Source organism: Nansenia antarctica, assembly GCF_963989245.1.
Source record: "Nansenia antarctica genome assembly, chromosome: 20".
Taxonomy (NCBI): Eukaryota; Metazoa; Chordata; class Actinopteri; order Argentiniformes; family Microstomatidae; genus Nansenia; species Nansenia antarctica.
Window position 1 is genome coordinate 15,190,036 of NC_137693.1, and position 23,568 is coordinate 15,213,603.

At 45.2% G+C, this 23,568-nt stretch overlaps 1 protein-coding gene across 1 annotated transcript in view; it reads left to right on the forward strand.

Moving 5' to 3' along the window:
* Positions 1–23,293, forward strand: part of specc1 (sperm antigen with calponin homology and coiled-coil domains 1) — a 101,192-nt gene extending 77,899 nt beyond the window's left edge. Inside the window, exons 13-15 of the mRNA XM_080549447.1 lie at positions 7,314–7,430; positions 9,767–9,826; positions 22,293–23,293. Coding sequence (XP_080405573.1) covers positions 7,314–7,430; positions 9,767–9,826; positions 22,293–22,382 — 267 coding nt within the window. The 3' untranslated portion in view covers positions 22,383–23,293. The remainder of the gene's footprint in view (positions 1–7,313; positions 7,431–9,766; positions 9,827–22,292) is intronic.
* Positions 23,294–23,568: the final 275 nt, after the last annotated feature.

Below are 23,568 nucleotides of genomic sequence, written 5' to 3' on the forward strand. Positions count from 1 at the left end.
GATGATTCACTTCCTCAGTCAAATGTATTGATTGTAAGACACTTTGGAATAAGGCGTCTGCTAAATGGCAAACATTTTAAAATGTAAATGTGAACACCTGCCCCCCTGTACCCTGGTTAAACACCTGTACCCTGGTTAAACACCTGTAGCCTGGTAAACACCTGTAGCCTGGTAAACACCTGTACCCTGGTAAACACCTGTACCCTGGTTAAACACCTGTAGCCTGGTAAACACCTGTACCCTGGTAAACACCTGTACCCTGGTTAAACACCTGTAGCCTGGTAAACACCTGTACCCTGGTAAACACCTGTACCCTGGTAAACACCTGGCAGCCTGTATCCTGGTAAACACCTGGCAGCCTGTACCCTGGTAGAGGTATGGTGATGGAGAGAGGAGCAGAGACAGTCTCCAGCCTGCAGGATCTCATCCCTGTGTCAGCCACATCTGTCAAATGTCAGTGGGGAATTCAGGCTATTGTGTCTTTTTTTTGGTGTAGTTTCACAGCCAAATTCTTTTTTGGGGGGGTGCGGGGGGGGCGGGGGGGGGGGGGGGGCTACTCTTCAGATATGCAGGTTGGATGGGTTTAGGATGGAGGGGTTTAGGATGGATGGGTGAGAATGTGTCTCTCTGCTGCGTCAGTAACCTGGAGGAGAACATGAGAACATGTCTGGGCAGGCAGGCTGGCCCCTCTAGTGTGACTGGAGTCACCTATAGCTGTGAGTGTGTGTGTGTGTGTGTGTGTGTGTGTGTGTGTGTGTGTGTGTGTGCGCGTGCCTGTATGTGTGTGGTGTGTGTGTGTGTGTGTGTGTGTGTGTGTGTGTGTGGTGTGCGTGTATGCGTGCGTGCCTGTGTGTGTGTGTGTGTGTGTGTGTGTGTGTGTGTGTCCTGACCTCTCTGCTTCCAGGCTGCAGGTGGAGGTGATTCATCACATGGTTAATACACTTCTGTCTCTGTTTTCTTCTATTTGCTTTGTTCATCCTCTTGTTGGTGTACTGGCTGGGAGAGGGAGGGACAGAGGGAGGGACAGAGGGAGGGTCAGAGGGAGGTAGAGAGGGGCTAGGGGCCGTGTGGTCCCACTGATGGAGGGTGACTCATCCGTCATGGCCTCTCAGTTAGAGTTGATGTGTGTGTGTTTGTGTTTGCGCTGTCCACCTGGCCCCCAATCTACATCCATGCATGTGTGTGTGTTTGTGTGTGTTTGTGTGTGTTCTCCGTCACCAGGCTGCATAAGTGTGTGTTTTTTACTCATCAGTCACTGAGTTGTCAGTGCGTTCGTGTGTGCTCCCCCCCCAACGGTCTTGGCAGAGTGTGTGTGTGCTCCATCATCGGTCAGTGATGGGGTGGGTTTCCTCTCCCCCCCCCCCCCCCCCCCCTTCCCCTGGCCAAGGAAGACGTAGTGGCTGACTGTCATCTGGGTGTGGAGTGGCATAACAGGCTGGCTTTCACAACCCTCTACTGCTACAGACCAACCAGCACTCACAGGAAGTGTGTCCTCTAGACTCTAGAGTGTGGCTGACGTGCGGAAAGCGTTTGTCTGTGTTGTGGAGAAGTTTAAAGAACTGGAATAGCTGATAGCAGTCTACAGTCTATATTCTCAGCTGTGTTGTTGTTGGAGCCTGACTCTTAATGAAATCATAGATGTTATCTGCCTTCAAACTGGATGTATGCCAACGCAAATATACTATAGCTATTCAACCGTATGTCACCCTCTATCTGTCCAAGTCTGTCTCTGTCTCCCTGTCTCTCCTCTGTCTCCCTGTCTCTCTCTCTGTCTCTCTGTCTCTCTCTGTCTCCCTGTCTCTCTGTCTCTCTCTCTGTCTCCCTGTCTCTCCTCAGTCTCCCTGTCTCTCTGTCTCTCTCTGTCTCCCTGTCTCTCTGTCTCCCTGTCTCTCTGTCTCTCTGTCTCCCTGTCTCTCCTCTGTCTCCCTGTCTCTCCTCTGTCTCCCTGTCTCTCTTTGTCTCCCTCTGTCTCTCTGTCTCCCTGTCTCTCCTCTGTCTCTCTGTCTCCCTGTCTCTCTCTGTCTCCCTGTCTCTCTCTCTCTGTCTCTCTCTGTCTCCCTGTCTCTCCTCTGTCTCCCTGTCTCTCTCTGTCTCCCTGTCTCTCTCTGTCTCTCTGTCTCTCCTCTGTCTCCCTGTCTCTCCTCTGTCTCCCTGTCTCTCCTCTGTCTCCCTGTCTCTCCTCTGTCTCCCTGTCTCTCCTCTGTCTCCCTGTCTCTCTCTCTGTCTCCCTGTCTCTCTGTCTCTCTCTGTCTCCCTGTCTCTCTCTCTGTCTCTCTGTCTCTCTCTGTCTCCCTGTCTCTCCTCTGTCTCCCTGTCTCTCTCTGTCTCTCTGTCTCCCTGTCTCTCGCTCTGTCTCTCTGTCTCTCTCTGTCTCCCCTCTGTCTCTCTGTCCCTCTCTGTCTCCCTGTCTCTCTCTGTTTCCCTGTCTCTCCCTCTGTCTCTCTGTCTCTTTCTATCTCCCTGTCCCTCTCTGTCTCCCTGTCTCTCCTCTGTCTCCTCTGTCTCCCTGTCTCTCCCTCAGTCTCTCTGTCTCTTTCTATCTCCCTGTCTCTCCTCTGTCTCCCTGTCTCTCCTCTGTCTCCCTGTCTCTCTCTCTCTGTCTCTCTCTGTCTCCCTGTCTCTCCTCTGTCTCCCTGTCTCTCTCTGTCTCCCTGTCTCTCTCTGTCTCTCTGTCTCTCCTCTGTCTCCCTGTCTCTCCTCTGTCTCCCTGTCTCTCCTCTGTCTCCCTGTCTCTCCTCTGTCTCCCTGTCTCTCCTCTGTCTCCCTGTCTCTCTCTCTGTCTCCCTGTCTCTCTGTCTCTCTCTGTCTCCCTGTCTCTCTCTCTGTCTCTCTGTCTCTCTCTGTCTCCCTGTCTCTCCTCTGTCTCCCTGTCTCTCTCTGTCTCTCTGTCTCCCTGTCTCTCGCTCTGTCTCTCTGTCTCTCTCTGTCTCCCCTCTGTCTCTCTGTCCCTCTCTGTCTCCCTGTCTCTCTCTGTCTCCCTGTCTCTCCCTCTGTCTCTCTGTCTCTTTCTATCTCCCTGTCCCTCTCTGTCTCCCTGTCTCTCCTCTGTCTCCTCTGTCTCCCTGTCTCTCCCTCAGTCTCTCTGTCTCTTTCTATCTCCCTGTCTCTCCTCTGTCTCCCTGTCTCTCCTCTGTCTCCCTGTCTCTCTCTCTCTGTCTCCCTGTCTCTCTCCTCTGTAGCTCTGTCTTTTGTGCCGAGCGAGACGTTTCCTGTCGCTGGGTGCTGTGTTTGCTTTTCGGAGCCTGCTCCCAGAGTGCTGCTGCTGTTGTTTTAACATTTATGTCCCCTGTCCCCTGTCCCCTCCACTCCGCTCCCTCGTTCCCAGCCCACAGGGTCGGGCCAGACCAGGACTGTAACCCTTTGCTCCTCGGAACAGACCCCCCCCACCCCCCCCCTCACTGCACAGCTAATGTGTCATTGTCTGAGTCAGACATTGTCTGTCCCAGGGTCTGAATATGACACCCCCCACCCGCCACCCCCCCATCCACCCCCCCCACCCGCCACCCCCCACCCCCCCAAACCAGAGCAGCGCTGCTGTTGATCCACACAGGAGAAAGGGAGCTATGTGAGGAATGTAAGCCTACATGACTACGCAGGTCGGCGGGTGAGAGACAGCGATAACAGACAGACAGACAGACACTGAGTGGTCTGACAGGGAGAGCCGTATTGTGTTCCTCAGTGTTGGTCCAGCCCTGCCCTCTCTGCTTTAAGGATGATGGGGGGGGGGGGGGAGATCTGCCCTCTCTGCTTTAAGGTTGAGGGGGGGGAGATCTACCCTCTCTGCTTTAAGGATGAGGGGGGAGATCTACCCTCTCTGCTTTAAGGATGAGTAGGGGGGGGAGATCTACCCTCTCTCCTTTAAGGATGAGGGGGGGGGGGGGGAGATCTACCCTCTCTCCTTTAAGGATGAGGGGGGGGGGGGGAGATCTACCCTCTCTCCTTTAAGGATGAGGGGGGGAGATCTACCCTCTCTGCTTTAAGGATGAGGGGGGGGGGAGATTTGTATAGCGCATTTCCTGCAAACATTGCAGCTCAAAGTGCTTTAATCATTATATAAACATAATTGTATTATTTAGTCATTTAAAGGCAATATTAAAAAGATGGGTTTTTAGTCTTCACTTGAACATATTTGCTGAGGTTGCATCCCTAATGTAAACTGGCAGTGCATTCCACAATCTGGGTGTATAAAATGAGAATGCAGCCTCACCAAATCTCTTCTTTTGTACATGTGGTACACAGAGAATACCAGCGTCAGAAGACCTGAGAGCTCTATTGGGCTGATATGCTAACAGAAGACCTGAGAGCTCTATTGGGGTGATATGCTAGCAAAAGACCTTTCAGATGAAAGTCTTCAGAAAAGACTGAACACTAGTCCTGACCTGGAGGGTAGTATAGGGGAGAAGAGTCTGTGGGTTTCCCTGACGTGATGATTACTACAGCGGCATTCTGGTTATCCTTCAACTGTCTCTAGAAGCGCCACCTGACCTTTACTGAGGTGATTACCTGTCCCCCCCCCCAGCGTACGCACGTCGCACGCACACTCATTCACACACATCCATCAACCGTGCTCAACACCCTTATTTCTCAACGGAAACCAGACTATCCCAAATGTGAAGGAAATGCCGAGAATTCACTAACATCAGTCAGTCTGAATTGAATCGTAAGTGAATCTTATCGAATAGAAGGCATAGGACTGTGTTGTTGTGGTCTTCTGCATTGACAGAGAATCTAGTGCTGCCTCCGTCCTGCAGATAAACTGACCTAATCACTGACCAGGAATGCTGTTTGGCTTCCGAGGTTCCCAGCGGCCCTGTGACTCGGCCATGGCAGCCCGTGTGGGCGATGGACGAGTGACCGGGTCCCACTCGGAGAGAGGGGACATCGGATGACAAATCAAAGAGATGGATGGGGTGTCAGGCCTGCAGGGGACATACCCAGGAGAGCTTTCTACTGGACAAACCCTGTTTCCAAAACCTCCTCTGGCAACACATGAAAGAGTAGAGGGGGACATAGGAAATAACTCATCTATCCAACAGGGACAGAGTCAGTCAGACTCAATAAATAGGTACGGAGAACTGCTCCTCCAGAGACATCTACTACCCCCCTGTACTGTCTCCAGAGACATCTACTGCCCCCCTGTACTGTCTCCAGAGACATCTACTGCCCCCCTGTACTGTCTCCAGAGACATCTACTACCCTCCTGCACTGTGTCTCCAGACATCTACTACCCCCCTGCACTGTGTCTCCAGAGACATCTACTACCCCCCTGCACTGTCTCTCCTGAGACATCTACTACCCCCCTGCACTGTGTCTCCAGAGACATCTACTACCCCCCTGTACTGTCTCCAGAGACATCTACTACCCCCCAGCACTGTGTCTCCTGAGACATCTACTACCCCCCTGCACTGTGTCTCCAGAGACATCTACTACCCCCCAGCACTGTGTCTCCTGAGACATCTACTACCCCCCTGCACTGTCTCCAGAGACATCTACTACCCCCCCAGCACTGTGTCTCCAGAGACATCTGCTACCCCCCTGCACTGTGTCTCCAGAGACAATTGCTTCCACCCCTATACTGTTTCTCCTAAGATTTCTACTACCCCCATGTACTGTTTCTCCAGTGTCTCCAAACCCCCCAAAACTGAACTTGAATTACTCTTCCTGCTACGACTGGTGGATTGATTATTCACTTTCTTAGTCAAAGGTATTGATTGTAAGTCGCTTTGGAATAAGGCGTCTGCTAAATGCCCAAAATATAAATGTAAACCACCCCCCCCCCCCCCCCCCCCACACACACACACACACACACACACACACACCAGGGGCCTCATTTAAAAAAAAAAAAAAAGTACTTGAACGTCGTCTTTGACTTTCACGTAAGCACATTTTTCTTTCACAGATAAGTGAAAGAGCCTTGACAGCTCCGGAGGCATATAAAGGAAGACTGAAATACGATCATAAACATCAGTTCCCTTTAAATCTTGAATTAAACTCATTTTCTCGGCTGATAACAACATCGTTAATTTTATTACGCGCCACTTTAGTTTCACTTCGCATGAATTACAGTATAGGCAGTGCGGCTCACATGCCTGTAATAACTCTGCATAACCAGTAGGTAATGTGCGTACGTCAAGTCAATACCTGACGTAGAGCTACGATAATTTCCACGGTCAAATTGACTCGCATTGAAATGTTATAAATCACTACTTTGACGTGGTTTTCTACGTACGACACGGGTAAGATCAAATTTGATCCAAAGTACTTTCTATAAATGAGGCCCCAGGTGTAGTGCAGAGAGTGAATGAGGGGCTTAGAGTAGTATGAGAAGACCCTCTTAGCACACAGCAAGACATACAAGAAGCTTGCTATTGGAGGGAACACATTTAGTAGGAAACGGGTTAGAATAATGGATCCAGACCTCAGGAAGACTAATGGGGACTAATTAATAAATGAATATTGATTTTCCATGTAGAGGGTATGGGAGAGGGGGTATGGGAGAGGACAACACCATTACAACACCATTACATGTGTGTGTTGCTGCGTGTGCTAATGACCCTCTTATGAGTCATTCTATGTGCAACCCCATGTCCTAAGCATGTCATAAGGAGCTCATTAGTTGGGGCGGCTGTGGTGCAGGAGGTAGAGTCGCCGTCTAATGATCACAAGGTTGGCAGATCAGCGGTTCGAGCCCCGGCTGGCCACATGTCGAAGTGTCCTTGGGCAAGATACTGAACCCCAAAATTGCTCCCAGTGAGCGGGCCGGCGCCTTGCATGTCAGTTTGCCGCCATTGGTGTGTGAATGTGTGTGTGAATGGGTGAATGAGAGGCCGTTGTAAAGAGCTTTGGAGCAGCAAAAAAGGCGCTATATAGTAAGTGCAGTCCATTTCGTTAGATTCTCCTGCACTTCAAACGATGAGCGAGAACAGAGGGTGACTTAAAGCTTGTTGTCGAGTGCTCTTCTCTCATCTCCCTCTATTCCTCTCTCACTCATGCCCTCTCTTCCTTCCCCTCTTCTATTGTCTCTCTCTATCCCTCTCTCTCTCTCTATCCCTCTCTCTCTCTCTATCCCTCTCTCTCTCTATCCCTCTCTCTCTCTCTATCTCTTTCTCTCTCTTTCTCTATCCCTCTCTCTCTCTCTATCCCTCTCTCTCTCTATCCCTCTCTCTCTCTCTATCCCTCTCTATCCCTCTCTCTCTCTATCCCTCTCTCTCTCTCTATCCCTCTCTCTCTCTATCTCTCTCTCTCTCTCCCTCTCTCTCTCTCTATCCCTCTCTCTCTCTATCCCTCTCTCTCTCTCTCTCTGTCTCCTGTAGAACATAGACGTGACAAACTTCAGCAGCAGCTGGAGTGATGGTCTGGCCTTCTGCGCCCTCCTGCACACCTACCTGCCCGCCCACATCCCGTACCCGGAGCTCATCAGTCAGGACAAGGTGACTACCTCCCCTCTCACACGCACACACTCCTCCATTATCCCCCTCAAATAACTCATTAACAATGTAGTCACACTGAACAACTGACACATTTACTGGCATTTATAGATTTACATTTACATTTTTGGGCATTTAGCAGACGCCTTTATCCAAAGAGACACCAAATACATTTGTCTAAGTAAGTGAATCATCTGTCCATCACTCATAGTAAGAAGAAGTACTCTGTGTTAGAGCCAGAGGCCATGTGCGGTCATAATGCTAGAAGAAGGAAGAATTCAGTTTTTTTTATTTAAGATGCATAGGAAATGAAGTATGTACAGAACTAATGAACAATTGATGAGCTTTAAATCATATATGTGTGCCTTCTTCAGTGTGCATGAAGGGTTATTCAGCATAGATGAAGGGTTATTAAGCATAGATGAAGGGTTATTAAACATAGATGAAGTGTTATTAAACATAGATGAAGTGTTATTAAGTATAGATGAAGTGTTATTAAGCATAGATGAAGGGTTATTAAGTATAGATGAAGGGTTATTAAGCATAGATGAAGTGTTATTAAACATAGATGAAGGGTTATTAAGTATAGATGAAGTGTTATTAAGTATAGATGAAGTGTTATTAAGCATAGATGAAGGGTTATTAAGTATAGATGAAGGGTTATTAAGCATAGATGAAGTGTTATTAAGTATAGATGAAGTGTTATTAAGGATAGATGAAGTGTTATTAAACATAGATGAAGTGTTATTAAGTATAGATGAAGTGTTATTAAGCATAGATGAAGTGTTATTAAACATAGATGAAGTGTTATTAAGTATAGATGAAGTGTTATTAAGCATAGATGAAGGGTTATTAAGTATAGATGAAGGGTTATTAAGCATAGATGAAGGGTTATTAAGCATAGATGAAGTGTTATTAAGTATAGATGAAGGGTTATTAAGCATAGATGAAGGGTTATTAAGCGCACACTGAAGAAGGCAAACGCCGAAATGCATCTGCGCCATAAATGATGATTTAAAGCGATCAATTGGTGTACTGTCCATACATTATTTCCTGATATTCTACAAGGATCCACCACTGAACAGTCCTTTTTTTAAACAAGAATGAGCAGGTCGTTCTTTAGGATGTATAGATCCAAACATACAATCAAACATTTCTTACTTGAGTTACTGTAAAAATTACAATTGGTGTAGCCCGAGGTGGTTCTCCCTCTAAGCCCACCTACTTCACCCTGAGGGAAAGGGTTAGTGTTGAAAACCCTAACCTAAGGGAAAGCTAGAGGTTAGTGTTGACAGTCCTGGTTCTATGTATACAGATGGCATAATGGTCAGGGAGGAAAGACACCCAAACACAGCAGACAACGACGCTGCACTCAGGGTTCAACCTGTGTTGATTCAACCAGTTGAGCATAAACAAAAGAGCCGTACACCTCAGAGACTGAGCATGGCCCACCATACATGACCAAATAGGAAGAGTAACATAACACTCTCCTGATGACGGACAAAGCAAGACCAGCCCAGTCAATTATTTAGTAGCCTTGAATACGTTCAGCTGAGCGGCTTCCTGGAGCCGCGTTCTAACAGCAGAGTCAGAGTGCTCTGTCCTCCGTCCACACCCAGCTGTGGCTCAATGTTGTAAAGTGTAAATAATAATAATAATAATAATAATAATAATAATAATAATAACCTTTTATTTGTATAGCTCTTTTCCTACAAACGTTGCAGCTCAAAGTGCTCCAATCATTATATAATCATAATTTAATTATTTAGTCATTTAAAGGCAATATTAAAAAGGTTTTTAGTCTTGACTTGAACATATTTGCTGAGCTTGCATCCCTAATGTAAACTGGCAGTGCATTCCACAATCTGGAGCATAAAATGAGAATGCAGCCTCACCAAATGTGGTACACAGATTCAATCAATTTAGATTGATTTCTTGCAGGTCTCAGAGAGGTCATGGACCATGTGACCCTCCTCCTCCCCTCCTCCTCCATCCCAGACAGATGTTTAAGGCCGTTCCCAGTGGAACGCAGCCTGGGTGTTTAGGAGGGTTTATTTGTGGAGATGTGTGCTGTTTGTTGCTGTTTGTAGCACTCTGTGTGGTAATGAGGAATGAGGGAGGAGGAGGTGGAGGAGGAGGAGGAGGAGGTGGAGGAGGAGGAGGAGGAGGAAGAGGAGGAGGAGGAGGGGGGGGGGGGAGGAGGGGGGGGGGGAGGAGGAGGAGGTGAGGAGGGGGAGGAGGAGGGGGAGGGGGAGGATGAAGAGGAGGAGGAGGAGGAGGAGGAAGAGAAGGGAGTTGTGTTATGGCGGACATTAGAGACCATGTTTGTTTTCCGACAGGGCCGGAATCTGTCCCTGGCGTTCCAGGCTGCAGAGAGCATCGGCATCAAACCCTCCCTGGTGAGTCTGACCGTCAGGGACCAGAGGAATGCTTTGATTCTCTAACTCCAGAATGAACATGGAGGAAGTCATTGAATTCTTTGAGGTTTATATTTCACCCTCACGCTCTTCCATATACAGCTCTAGACCACTACAGAATTATCACTTTCTCTGGTTTTACTATTTATAGGTATGTGTTTGAGTAAAATGAAAATGTGTGTTTTATTCTATAAATAACTGACAACATTTCTCTCAAATTCCCCCCCAAAAGTATTGTCATGTAGAGCATTTATTTGCAGAAAATGACAACTGGTCAAAATAAAAATAAATGAATAACGAATAATGCAAAGAAAACAAGTTCATACTCGTTTTTATAAATAATGCTTACGTCCGTTTAGAAAAATGTGCTTACGTGCAAGTCAAAGATGACGTTCAAGTACTTGTTTATAACCGAGGCCCCAGGCCTCCCTCTAACCATTAGACTACCAGGTGTATAACCGAGGCCCCAGGCCTCCCTCTAACCATTAGACTACCAGGTGTTATAAACGAGGCCCCAGGCCTCCCTCTAACCATTAGACTGCCAGGTGTTATAACCGAGGCCCCAGGCCTCAGGCCCCAGGCCTCCCTCTAACCATTAGACTACCAGGTGTTATAAACGAGGCCCCAGGCCTCCCTCTCACCATTAGACTACCAGGTGTTATAAACGAGGCCCCAGGCCTCCCTCTAACCATTAGACTAACGAGGCCCCAGGCCTCCCTCTAACCATTAGACTACCAGGTGTTGGGCAAAGCTGACTCATGGACTCATCAGAGAAGATAACCTTTACGGTTCAATACTTACGGTCTTGTGCAAACCTCAGCCTGGCTCTTGTTTGCTTCTCATTGATGAAGGGCTTCTTTTTAGCTTTGCCTGACTTCAGCCCCTAGGAGTGGGTTTAACCTCAGAGCCCCTAGGAGTGGGTTTCTGTCCCTAGGAGTGGGTTTCTGTCCCTAGGAGTGGGTTTCTGACCCTAGGAGTGGGTTTCTGTCCCTAGGAGTGTGTTTCTGTCCCTAGGAGTGGGTTTCGTACCGTGATTGCCGTGCACTTCACCCCAGCTGCCCTGTGCCATTGTTTTAGTAGGTCACTTGTCATGCTACGGTTGTTGAGGTCATGCTACGGTTGTTGAGGTCATGCTACGGTTGTTGATGTCATGCTACGGTTGTTGAGGTCATGCTACGGTTGTTGATGTCATACTACGGTTGTTGAGGTCATGCTACGGTTGTTGAGGTCATGCTACGGTTGTTGATGTCATGCTACGGTTGTTGATGTCATGCTACGGTTGTTGAGGTCATGCTACGGTTGTTGAGGTCATGCTACGGTTGTTGAGGTCATGCTACGGTTGTTGATGTCATGCTACGGTTGTTGAGGTCATGCTACGGTTGTTGATGTCATACTACGGTTGTTGAGGTCATGCTACGGTTGTTGATGTCATACTACGGTTGTTGAGGTCATGCTACGGTTGTTGATGTCATGCTACAGTTGTTGATGTCATGCTACGGTTGTTGATGTCATGCTACGGTTGTTGAGGTCATGCTACGGTTGTTGATGTCATACTACGGTTGTTGATGTCATACTACGGTTGTTGAGGTCATACTACGGTTGTTGATGTCATACTACGGTTGTTGAGGTCATGCTACGGTTGTTGAGGTCATGCTACGGTTGTTGAGGTCATACTACGGTTGTTGAGGTCATGCTACGGTTGTTGATGTCATGCTAAGGTTGTTGAGGTCATGCTACGGTTGTTGAGGTCATGCTAAGGTTGTTGAGGTCATGCTACGGTTGTTGAGGTCATGCTACGGTTGTTGAGGTCATGCTAAGGTTGTTGATGTCATGCTACGGTTGTTGAGGTCATGCTAAGGTTGTTGAGGTCATGCTAAGGTTGTTGAGGTCATGCTAAGGTTGTTGAGGTCATGCTAAGGTTGTTGAGGTCATGCTACGGTTGTTGAGGTCATGCTAAGGTTGTTGAGGTCATGCTACGGTTGTTGAGGTCATGCTAAGGTTGTTGAGGTCATGCTAAGGTTGTTGAGGTCATGCTAAGGTTGTTGAGGTCATGCTACGGTTGTTGAGGTCATGCTAAGGTTGTTGAGGTCATGCTAAGGTTGTTGAGGCCATGCTAAGGTTGTTGAGGTCATGCTAAGGTTGTTGAGGTCATGCTAAGGTTGTTGAGGTCATGCTAAGGTTGTTGAGGTCATGCTAAGGTTGTTGAGGTCATGCTAAGGTTGTTGAGGCCATGCTAAGGTTGTTGAGGTCATGCTAAGGTTGTTGAGGTCATGCTAAGGTTGTTGAGGTCATGCTAAGGTTGTTGAGGTCATGCTAAGGTTGTTGAGGTCATGCTAAGGTTGTTGAGGCCATGCTAAGGTTGTTGAGGTCATGCTAAGGTTGTTGAGGTCATGCTAAGGTTGTTGAGGTCATGCTAAGGTTGTTGAGGTCATGCTACGGTTGTTGAGTGACATTGTAATAAGCGCCCCCAACGTCTGCTGCTTGACCTTGTTCTTATGAACCTCCGTCTTCTCCTCACTGGAACACTGGAATGTAGAGATGCTGATTTAAGAACAATTGGGAGTTGTCTCAAAACTTTTTCCAGAGCTGTTTATTGTTGTATCTATGATAGAGTATGATAGCCTGAAGCGTCTGTTTTTCTTTTGTTCATGTGTTTTAATATCAACAGGGGTGCAAACCGTTTTTATCTCAAAATATGTCATCCATTTGAATTGTGTAGATCTGCAAAAAAATCCAAGTCACATGATGCACGAGCTAACTAATCTCCCTGTCTGCTGAACTCTGCTGCTGTTGAAATAACTTTTAGCTTCAGGGAGCTAGGCACCGTTAGTGCTAGCGATATCTATTTAACACCATTAGTGCTAGCGCTATCCCCCCACTAAGGTTAGCCGCAAAAGAAAAATGGGTCACCTTTTTGGGCCATCACCAGTTTGCACCCCTGATCAACAACATATTTTTTTTTTCAATTTCATAAACATTTTGGTTGGGAATAAATACTTGAAGTATAAATGGTTCTTCGGGTCATAACCTCTGTATGTATGGTCTGTATTGGTCTGTATTGGTCTGTATTGGTCTGTATTGGTCTGTATTGGCGCTTTTCCACTACCGTGCCGACCTGTGTTTTGCTTTCTCCACTGCCAACCGAGCCGGGCCGTTTTAGTTCTCGTTCCAGAGGTACTTTTGGTAGCGAGAGGTACTTTTTGCCAGGCTGTGTGTGACGTGTGATGCTGCAGACTGTTGATTGGTCAATGGAAATCGTCACAACATCGTCATCCCATGTTCAGAGTTCACCCTTAACCGCCATTTTTAAATACCAGATTTCGCTCTCGGAAAATGTCACTTACTGTTTCTGTAATAACTTATTAATAAAGATTTGCATCATTATGCATCATAGAACTTATACAAGCATAAAAAAAAAAACGCTATTATGGCGATGTGCTGTGCCTATGCTGTTCCTCAGTCCAGCGCGCTTCATCATCCCCCTTCTAAAACTGCCATCCCCCCTTTTCATCCCTTATGTAATTTTATCAATGAACATGGTATTACTGTTATTTCAACATTTAAGCCTCTTTCACACTTAGTTCCCTGTAACTTCCATGGAATCCCAAGCTGTGCCGACCAGGCATTTTCGCCGTTCACTCATGAGCCAAATGCCGGTAGATTCGCGTCTTGCTCCCTTTAACACCTGTCGGCGATTCCCTGGTTGCGCGATCTACTAGAACTACTAGATCTACTAGAACTGAAAGCGGCAAGTAATAGGCACGTAACATCCATATGCTGTATAAATAAATATATTTGACTACCAGCAAGACACCGGAGCACTCGTATCTATAACAAACGCGGAGATTGTATGAGCGTCAAGCACAGCCTTTCCGTAGAAATACATCGCTCCCTGTCTAACGTTATATATCTAACGTTACATGTTTTAAGGCTGATCTGTGCATGATAGTGCTGCATTTTGACATAATTCTTATCACATTTCCCCCTGTTGAGCTGTATACCGGCACTTATTAAAGTGAAGTGCTCTTATGACACTTAACTCCTCCTACTGTCGCCGCTCGTTCCTGGTCTGTTGTGTATAATGGAGAACGTATCCTACCCGTACCTATACCAAACTTTTCGAATGCGTGCCGTGCCAGCCGTACCGGTCTGGTCAATGGAAAATCAAATATAATTAATAATAATAATTTTAATAATTAATATGATTCCCGATTAAACTGTACAACATATTTGAGGGGTTGTTTTTCAAAAATAAACCCCTCAAAAAACGTTTGGAAACGTTATTTCAGTCGATTCTTCCTCCCCTTTAATAATATCAATTGGTATTGTATTGTATATCGTTGGAAAGCCTGATTAGTCACCTTTACAACGAGGTACAACTTGTAAGGATCATGCATTCGTGGAATGAGTTACACAGCTAAACGTGTGGGTAGCGGCCCCAAAACATTTACCAAAATCCCCTGCAATATTCTTCTGTTGGTATTCACTCTCATTTTGAGCTTCAAGTGCTGGCAGGTGTATGTCAGTCACAGGTGTGTGACTGGCACCTGAATGGGACCTAATTGACAGGAATGATATTCTGGGCCCAGTGGCGATCCCATATCTCCAGAATCTGGGACCTAACTCCATCCTCCAGGATAACAACGCTCGCCCCCACAGAGCCAGGATCATCACAGAGCACCTCCAGAATTTGGGAGTGGAGAGGATGGAATGGCCTGCCGTGAGTCCAGACCTCAACCCAATTGAACACTTGTGGGATCAGCTTGGGCGTGCTGTACGTGCCAGAGTGACCAACGCAACCATGTTGGCTGACTTGCGGCAAATCCTAGTTGAGGAATGGGATGCCATCCCACAGCAGTGTGACCAGGCTGGTGACCAGCATGAGGAGGAGGTGGCAAGCTGTTGTGACTGTGCATGGATCTTCCACACACTACTGAGGTCCCTGACAGTGTAAAATGAATAAAGTGTAAAAATGGCCAATATGTGTTGTTTTTTCCTTATTACTGTGGGAGAGTGCAATCATCCAATCCAGCAAGCAACTCAAAACGAGAGTGAATACCAGCAGAAGAATATAGGGGATTTTGGCAAATATTTTTGGGCCACTACCCACACGTTTAGCTGTGTTGCTCATTCCACAAATGCATGATCCTTACAAGTTGTACTCGTTGTAAAGGTGACTAATCAGGCTTTCCAACGATATAAAATACAATACCAATTGGTATTAATAAAGTGGAGGAATAATCGACCGAAATAAGGTTTCCGAACTTTTTTTGAGGGGTTTAGATATCTCTGTTTGTATTTATTATCAAATCAAATGATATTAAATCATGTTTTTTTGGTGCACTCCAGAGAACACTTCATTAGATTAGATTAAACTTCACATGTTAGGGGATCCCATATCTGCCACAGCCACACACTGATTACTGACGTCAACGCTGCTTTACTCACACACACACACACACACACACACACACACACACACACACACACACACACACACACACACACACACACACACACACACACACACACACTTACATACACACATACACACCAATCTGAAACCACTGATGTAGAGAACAGACACATGGTATCTTTTACAGATTGTTTTGTCCCTGAGAAGAGCATATATTATAACTGTCTGTTGTATATAACTGTCTGTTGATGGAACTGAATTTTTCAGATGTCATCTTTTTATGCATTCCATGATGTGAAAGAGTCAGGAGGACTTAGGAGGATTGACTTATATTTTTTAAACGGGCATTGCTGTTAGATCTGCTTCAGTGCTTCACCTTTTAACAAATCAATAACGGCCCACAGGAAAGCACACAGAGAAGGGTGAGTGTGCAGAGTGGGGATGTGTGCATGGCTGTTTACTCTGATTTGAGCTGACACCAGAGACCAATGACATCTCTGAGGCCCTCTCTTATTCCACCAGGGTTAGATCTGAGTGTAGAATAATTTGTGAGATTTTGTAGAATTCTTTGTGAGATTTACTAAATAGCATGTAGGTTTGATGGTGTCATTTAAGACCAACTCTTCAATGTGGACAGTAAACAGCTCCTGCTATAGGACTACAGTTGGTGATTCGATAATCTCCCACAGGGTTATGTTATTCACACACACACACACACACACACACACACACACACACACACACACACACACACACACACACACACACACGTACACACACATATAAAGGCTGAGATCAACAGGATTAATCAGCTTCTCCAGATCTGGAGATGTCTGACTTTATTCCTAACCTTAAGTGTGACTATGAGGACCAGTGGTGTTCTAGAGGACAACGCTAGTGTGTAATACACTTTTGTGTGATCAAATACTGACTTAATTAGTGCCATTAACCTCTTTGTCTTATTATACATGTTTTCATTTGCTATGTACGGTAGTATGTGTGTTTAAATGGAGTGGGTGTCTGGGTGGATGTATGCAGTTGTATGTGTGCACAGGAAGGAAGTGACTGTGCATATAAGCTCTCTGGACGTTAACTTAACTTGACATGTCATTGTCCCTTGTCTGTCATTGTTCTGGCTTTAGTGTACACTAAGCACCAAGATATTCTCTGGTCGTTGGGTGTTTGGGAAAGCATTGGAGCCTGGATCACAGTTGGAACATTGCCTGTTGCTTGTTTAAACCTCTTAAAATGTTTAAATGACTCCATGGAACAATGTTCTACATTAAGTAGGCGAGTTATAGTGTTAGTCCAACTCTACATTTCTCAGACCCCGGGGGACCTAAATGTTCAATGTTTGATGTGAAACTTTGCTTCTCCTATTAAAACAGGGAAAGTCACATACTTTGGGGTTGCATTGGGATGCCATGATTGCCATGATGACATTAGGAAAGTTAAGACATTTTCCAACTGAGCCTTCAAATAGTGCTGAGAAAGGTAAAGCATCAAGTTCAACATATACAACATTCTCTTCAGACTATTTTGGGTTCTCTGCCATTGGAAACCAAACGAACCGTTTTAACTCGCCCTGAGAACTGTTTGTTTCCTCCGGTCGACAGTAGCCATCATGGTGGACTGGGCCATCACTAAAGGACCTTACTAAAGGACCTTCACTAAAGGACCTTACTAAAGGACCTTCACTAAAGGACCTTCACTAAAGGACCATCACTAAAGGACCTTCACTAAAGGACCATCACTAAAGGACCATCACTAAAGGACCTTCACTAAAGGACCTTCACTAAAGGACCTTCACTAAAGGACCTTCACTAAAGGACCATCACTAAAGGACCTTCACTAAAGGACCTTCACTAAAGGACCATCACTAAAGGACCTTCACTAAAGGACCTTCACTAAAGGACCATCACTAAAGGACCATCACTAAAGGACCATCACTAAAGGACCTTAATAGTAATAATAATAATAATAATAATAATAATAACTTTATTTGTATAGCACTTTACATCAAAGTGCTTTACAATAGGTAAGCCACAGTTTAAAACTATTTAAAACAACTATTTTAAAACACACAATTTCGCAGCACAAATACAATAGGTAAAAACACACATTTTAAACAATTTAAAAACAACTATTTCAATTTAATAAAAAAACATAATTCCACAGCACAAATACACAGCCTATGACATATAGACAACAGAAAACAGGTGGGTCTTTAACTTAGTTTTGAACACTTTCACTGATTCAGCCTGTCTAATGGAAGACGGTTCCAGAGAGTTGGTGCACGGAAGGAGAACGCACGCTCAACGATTGTCCTTTTTCTGACTCTAGGAACAATCAGCAGGGCAGAGCCTTGTGAGCACAGAGCCCTTGAGGGCACATATGGGTTGAGAAGGTCCTTTAAATAAGAAGGCGCAGTGCCATTTACAGCTTTATATGTTAGTAGCAGCATCTTGAAGTCCGCTCTAACATGGACAGGGAGCCAATGAAGGGAGGCCAGCACTGGCGAGATATGGTCGTATCTCTTTGACCCAGTCAAAATGCGAGCTGCAGCATTTTTTGGACCATCTGTATGCCATGAAAACTCTTTTTTGGCAGTCCCGACAAAAGGACATTACAATAGTCTAGTCTGGATGTCACAAAAGAATGGATCAGAACCTCAGCATCTTCAAAAGAAAGGATTGATCTAATTTTAGCAATTCTTCTAAGGTGAAAGAATGCTATTTTTATCACCCCCTTTATGTGAGGGTCAAATGTGAGGCTCTGATCCAGAATGACACTGATATTTTTAACCTTGTCCCTGCACTGGATGACACAATCATCCAAGGTCAAAACAAGACTATCACTTGGATGATTTAGTCTAGCTGGACCGAATTTGATCATTTCAGTCTTGTCTGAATTTAATAGCAGAAAGTTCGCTGATAACCAGCCCTTCACAGCAGCCAACATAACTAAATCTGAGACATTTCCTGCTGTTATAGGCATACATTATATAGTTGTAAATCATCAGCATAACAATGAAAAGCAAGACCAAAAGAACGCAAAATCTGACCCAGTGGTGCCAAGTACAGTGAGAACAACAGAGGGCCAAGAACGGAACCCTGTGGGACTCCATACTTGACTGCCCGGGATGCAGACAATACATTCCTGAGCCTATCTAGTAATATGTGATTATCTACTGTGTCAAAAGCAGCGCTCAGGTCCAACAATAAAAGAACAGATGTTGAGCCTGAGTCGACCGTCAAAAGCAAGTCATTTACCACCTTAGTGAGTGCTGTTGGTACCTTCACTAGATGACCTTCACTAAAGGACCTTCACTAAAGGACCTTCACTAAAGGACCATCACTAAAGGACCTTCACTAGAGGACCTTCACTAAAGGACCATCACTAAAGGACCTTCACTAAAGGACCTTCACTAAAGGACCTTCACTAAAGGACCATCACTAAAGGACCTTCACTAAAGGACCTTCACTAAAGGACCTTCACTAAAGGACCTTCACTAAAGGACCTTCACTAAAGGACCTTCACTAAAGGACCATCACTAAAGGACCTTCACTAAAGGACCTTCACTAAAGGACCTTCACTAAAGGACCATCACTAAAGGACCATCACTAAAGGACCATCACTAAAGGACCTTCACTAAAGGACCATCACTAAAGGACCATCACTAGAGGACCTTCACTAAAGGACCTTCACTAAAGGACCATCACTAAAGGACCATCACTAAATGACCTTCACTAAAGGACCTTCACTAAAGGACCATCACTAAAGGACCATCACTAAAGGACCATCACTAGAGGACCTTCACTAAAGGACCTTCACTAAAGGACCATCACTAAAGGACCATCACTAAATGACCATCACTAAATGACCTTCACTAAAGGACCTTCACTAAAGGACCTTCACTAAAGGACCATCACTAAAGGACCATCACTAAAGGACCATCACTAAAGGACCTTCACTAAAGGACCATCACTAAAGGACCATCACTAGAGGACCTTCACTAAAGGACCATCACTAAAGGACCTTCACTAAAGGACCATCACTAAAGGACCTTCACTAAAGGACCTTCACTAAAGGACCTTCACTAAAGGACCATCACTAAAGGACCTTCACTAAAGGACCTTCACTAGAGGACCTTCACTAAAGGACCATCACTAAAGGACCTTCACTAAAGGACCTTCACTAAAGGACCATCACTAAAGGACCATCACTAAAGGACCTTCACTAAAGGACCTTCACTAAAGGACCTTCACTAAAGGACCATCACTAAAGGACCTTCACTAAAGGACTATCACTAAAGGACCTTCACTAAAGGACCTTCACTAAAGGACCTTCACTAAAGGACCATCACTAAAGGACCATCACTAAAGGACCTTCACTAAAGGACCTTCACTAAAGGACCATCACTAAAGGACCTTCACTAAAGGACCTTCACTAAAGGACCTTCACTAAAGGACTATCACTAAAGGACCTTCACTAAAGGACCATCACTAAAGGACCTTCACTAAAGGACCTTCACTAAAGGACCATCACTAAAGGACCATCACTAAAGGACCTTCCATAAAAGACCTTCACTAGAGGACCTTCACTAAAGGACCTTCACTAAAGGACCATCACTAAAGGACCATCACTAAAGGACCTTCACTAGAGGACCTTCACTAGAGGACCTTCACTAAAGGACCTTCACTAAAGGACCTTCCCTAAAGGACCATCACTAAAGGACCATCACTAAAGGACCTTCACTAAAGGACCATCACTAAAGGACCATCACTAAAGGACCATCACTAAAGGACGCTGTTATGTAAAGCTGAGCCCTGGCATGTTGCTGTGACTCAGGGCTCCAGTACTACACACATCGCCTGTAGAAGCCTGTGTCTCTAAGGCATCAGCATGGCTGTCTCTCACCATCATGTCTGACCTGATGAGATCTGCTGTCCAGGCTGAACATCCACTTCTCTCCATTGTGAAGCTTCAGCCAACTCACCCGTGCTGGCTAATCACACACTGCTTTCTCTCTTTCTTTCTTTCTTAATTCTTGTTATTGATTTTACACATGTACATAGACAATACACATTACCGGTTGGGGTGATCAGGTGAGCTGGTTCAGGTTAGACATGAAAAACAGCACGTAGGCAGCTTTACAAACATATATATAAACACTAACAAATATGTAGAAAATAGGGAGCCAAAACGCGGCCCCATCAGCTCCTACACAGCTTCATATACCCTCGGGTCTAATATACCCTCGGGTCTAATATACCCACAGGTCTAATATACCCACAGGTCACATTGCTTTCTCTCAATGTAATGCTCTCTCAAATGTATTGAAGTGCCCTGTGTCAGTAATGGTACAGTAGAGCATTTCTTCTTCTTTTGGCTCGACACTTTGCATAGTCTTCCTGTTTCAGGGCACCCAAAAGTGATGGGACAGATTTATCAAAATGTCCAAATGAAGCACTCATGTTTAGCATTTGTTCGGCAATCCTTTGCATGCAATAACTGGCTGAAGTCTGCGACCCGTTGATGCCACCTGACGGTAACCATGGTGATGCTCTGCCAGGCCTGTACTGCAGCCATCTTCACTTGTTTGTTTTTAGGGATGTTTGGCTGAAATCGTATCGTTAGAAAATGAAATGCATGTTACATTGGAGTGGAATCTGAAGATTGACATGGCCAGTTAAGAAAAAACCTCCCTAGTTGCCAGGGCAGTGTGTTTGGTGTTGTTGTCTTTGTGTGATGAAGTTCTCCCATGAAACTGGAGGCATCTGCTTGTACTTGAGCAGACGAGATGTTTGTGTTCACTTCAGAATACGTTCTGCTGCTCCCGTCAGCTGGTACGTCATTCGGGGGGAAGTGTGCTTCCCCCCGAAACCCATATCGGGTATTTAAACCAGGAAATATAAAAAAAAACTTTGCCTAACGAAGACATGGACAGTGTAAATATTAATTTCACTCTTCTTTATATTTCTCTCCACTGTTTGTGTAACAATGGATTGCTGCCTCCTCTGGGGTGCTTAGTGACAGTCTACGTGTTGAGCTCTGAGCACTATTATCAGGCCCTCTGCGTGACCTTTCTCTCTTCTTGTCTTAGACCTTAGACCGTTACCATGGTAACCGGGTCTCAGCGCCACTGTGACTTACTTACCCCTCTTCACCCCCTATGGCACATCAGGCTCCAGTGAGCTCTCTCCATGTCATCCACTACGTCAGGTCCCCATGACAGGCTCATCTGTTCCAGCTCTCTTGTCACAGTTTTGCACCACTGCGTTAGCTAGCCAACTAACAAACGGCCAGAACATAAAAACTATTAATGATATGGCTTAGATATTTACAAAATGTGGACATTTAAAAAAAAAAAAAAGCCACAGCCCCACAACCTTTCATGTCTACATAGTGCAACAACTATGGAAGGAGTAGCCGTGGCAAAGTAGTGGTTTGCACCTTGAAGTGAAGCGTCTGTAGCTGGGCAGGTGACATGTTCTGCGGATGGTAGCAGGCTCATCCACCCCTACCTGCTAGAGGAGGTTCCTGACCAGTGGGACAGTTGTTTTGGGGTTTTTCATAATTATGGGGAACATTCTTCGATATGTGGTCTGCCTTGGTCTACCAGTCCGTTTGCGATTTCTGCGGTCACCAGTGCTTTTTTTTCCTTTTTTTAAATTGCTTTTTATTACTGTTGATTTTGGCCAGACTGGGGTTTTGGCTATGTTTCCGATTTTTCAGCCTAATAAAAGCTTCCTTGACTTTTATTGACAAAGCTTTGGCCCCTCATGGTGAGAGACACCAGTAGCAAATAAACAAATAACATCAGATTGCAGTAAACAAATAACATCAGATAAATGCTGAGAATCTCTACTGTAACCTCACAGTAATGGTTTGATTCCAAGTCCAAGCTTTTGGAGTGTCGAGCCAAAAGAAGAACATTCTTCACTGTCCCATTTCGTCCCGTATGCCTGCATGTATGAGATGTTCCTATAATCCAGATGAGCTAACTTCTCTCCTCTGTCTGTCACACAGGACATTGACGAGTTGATGCACACGGACAGACCAGACTGGCAGAGTGTCATGCTGTACGTCTCTCAGATCTACAAGTACTTTGAGACCTGACCAGGGAGGAGGAGGAGGAGGAAGAGGAGGAATAACAGAGGCACAGCAGCACTTTCTGCCCAGTCCAAGCCCCCCCTCTCTCTCAACACAACATGACTGACAGACCCCCCTAACCCCCTACAGTAGCATCCCTCTCTACACACTACAACTTAAGGAGCCTCCTGTCCTACTGAAGTTTTGAAGTTGCTTGGAGTTGTTTTTCTACTGCTCCTACATCCTGGTACAGTTGACACTGAGTGTTAGAATGTTGTTAGAGAGTTCTCTGAAGATAAGATAATAAAACCCTGTTGTGAGCACTTAAGATATTCATTAAGAAACGCTGGAATTACTTTTTGAGTTTTGTTGAAGTCCTATGCTGATTTTGAAAAAAATGCTTAAGAGTTAGAGTTTGGTTTTATATAACGAGACTATCAAATCTCGTTATATAAATGTTTATCAAAAGAAACCATTGCCTTTGTTTTTGTAAAGAGGCAGATCCAATGTGCCATCTATGATGCCACACTAAAATGAAGAAACAATAACTACATGTAGCTCTGAATAGTTTTTTTTTACCCTCTTATGAAACTGTACTAATGTGTTTTAGCTTAACACTGTGGGACTGTCTAAATCAAACCATTGTATGATGTGTCCTTTAGCAAAATGGTTGCGTTTTCAAACAGCACACAAAAATAACTGTGTGCTGTAAAGTATGAAGATGTCATTTATAGATATTTTTCGTAATGTGAAGGGCCCATGATACTATATGTTTAATGATACAGATGGTTTGTCATTGCTATTTATTTATTTACATATGTGCTCTGAAATGTGAGAATGATGCCTGAAATGTATGGAACCGTTTTTCTACTTACAGCAGTGAGAGTTTTGTTCACAGTGTTGGATGTCTCTCCGGACTATGGGTATTGTTGAATAAAGTTTTGTCAAGATTTTGTCAATTATCAATGTTCATTTTTTACATTCACTGAAGGCACAGCAACATGAACTTCCCCTGCCTGTCAGTTTGTAGTTTAAGACATTGTACAGAGAAAGTGAGTGGATGGGGAGAAAACATTGATACTATGATCCAGGATATCCAGTGAATAAACCACTTGGATGGGACAGCTTTTCAACAGGGCACCTGGTGTTTCTGAATGTTATCCTAGGATGTAGTCGGTGTTAAGCCCTGGTACCACTTTTAATTGGTTTTCCA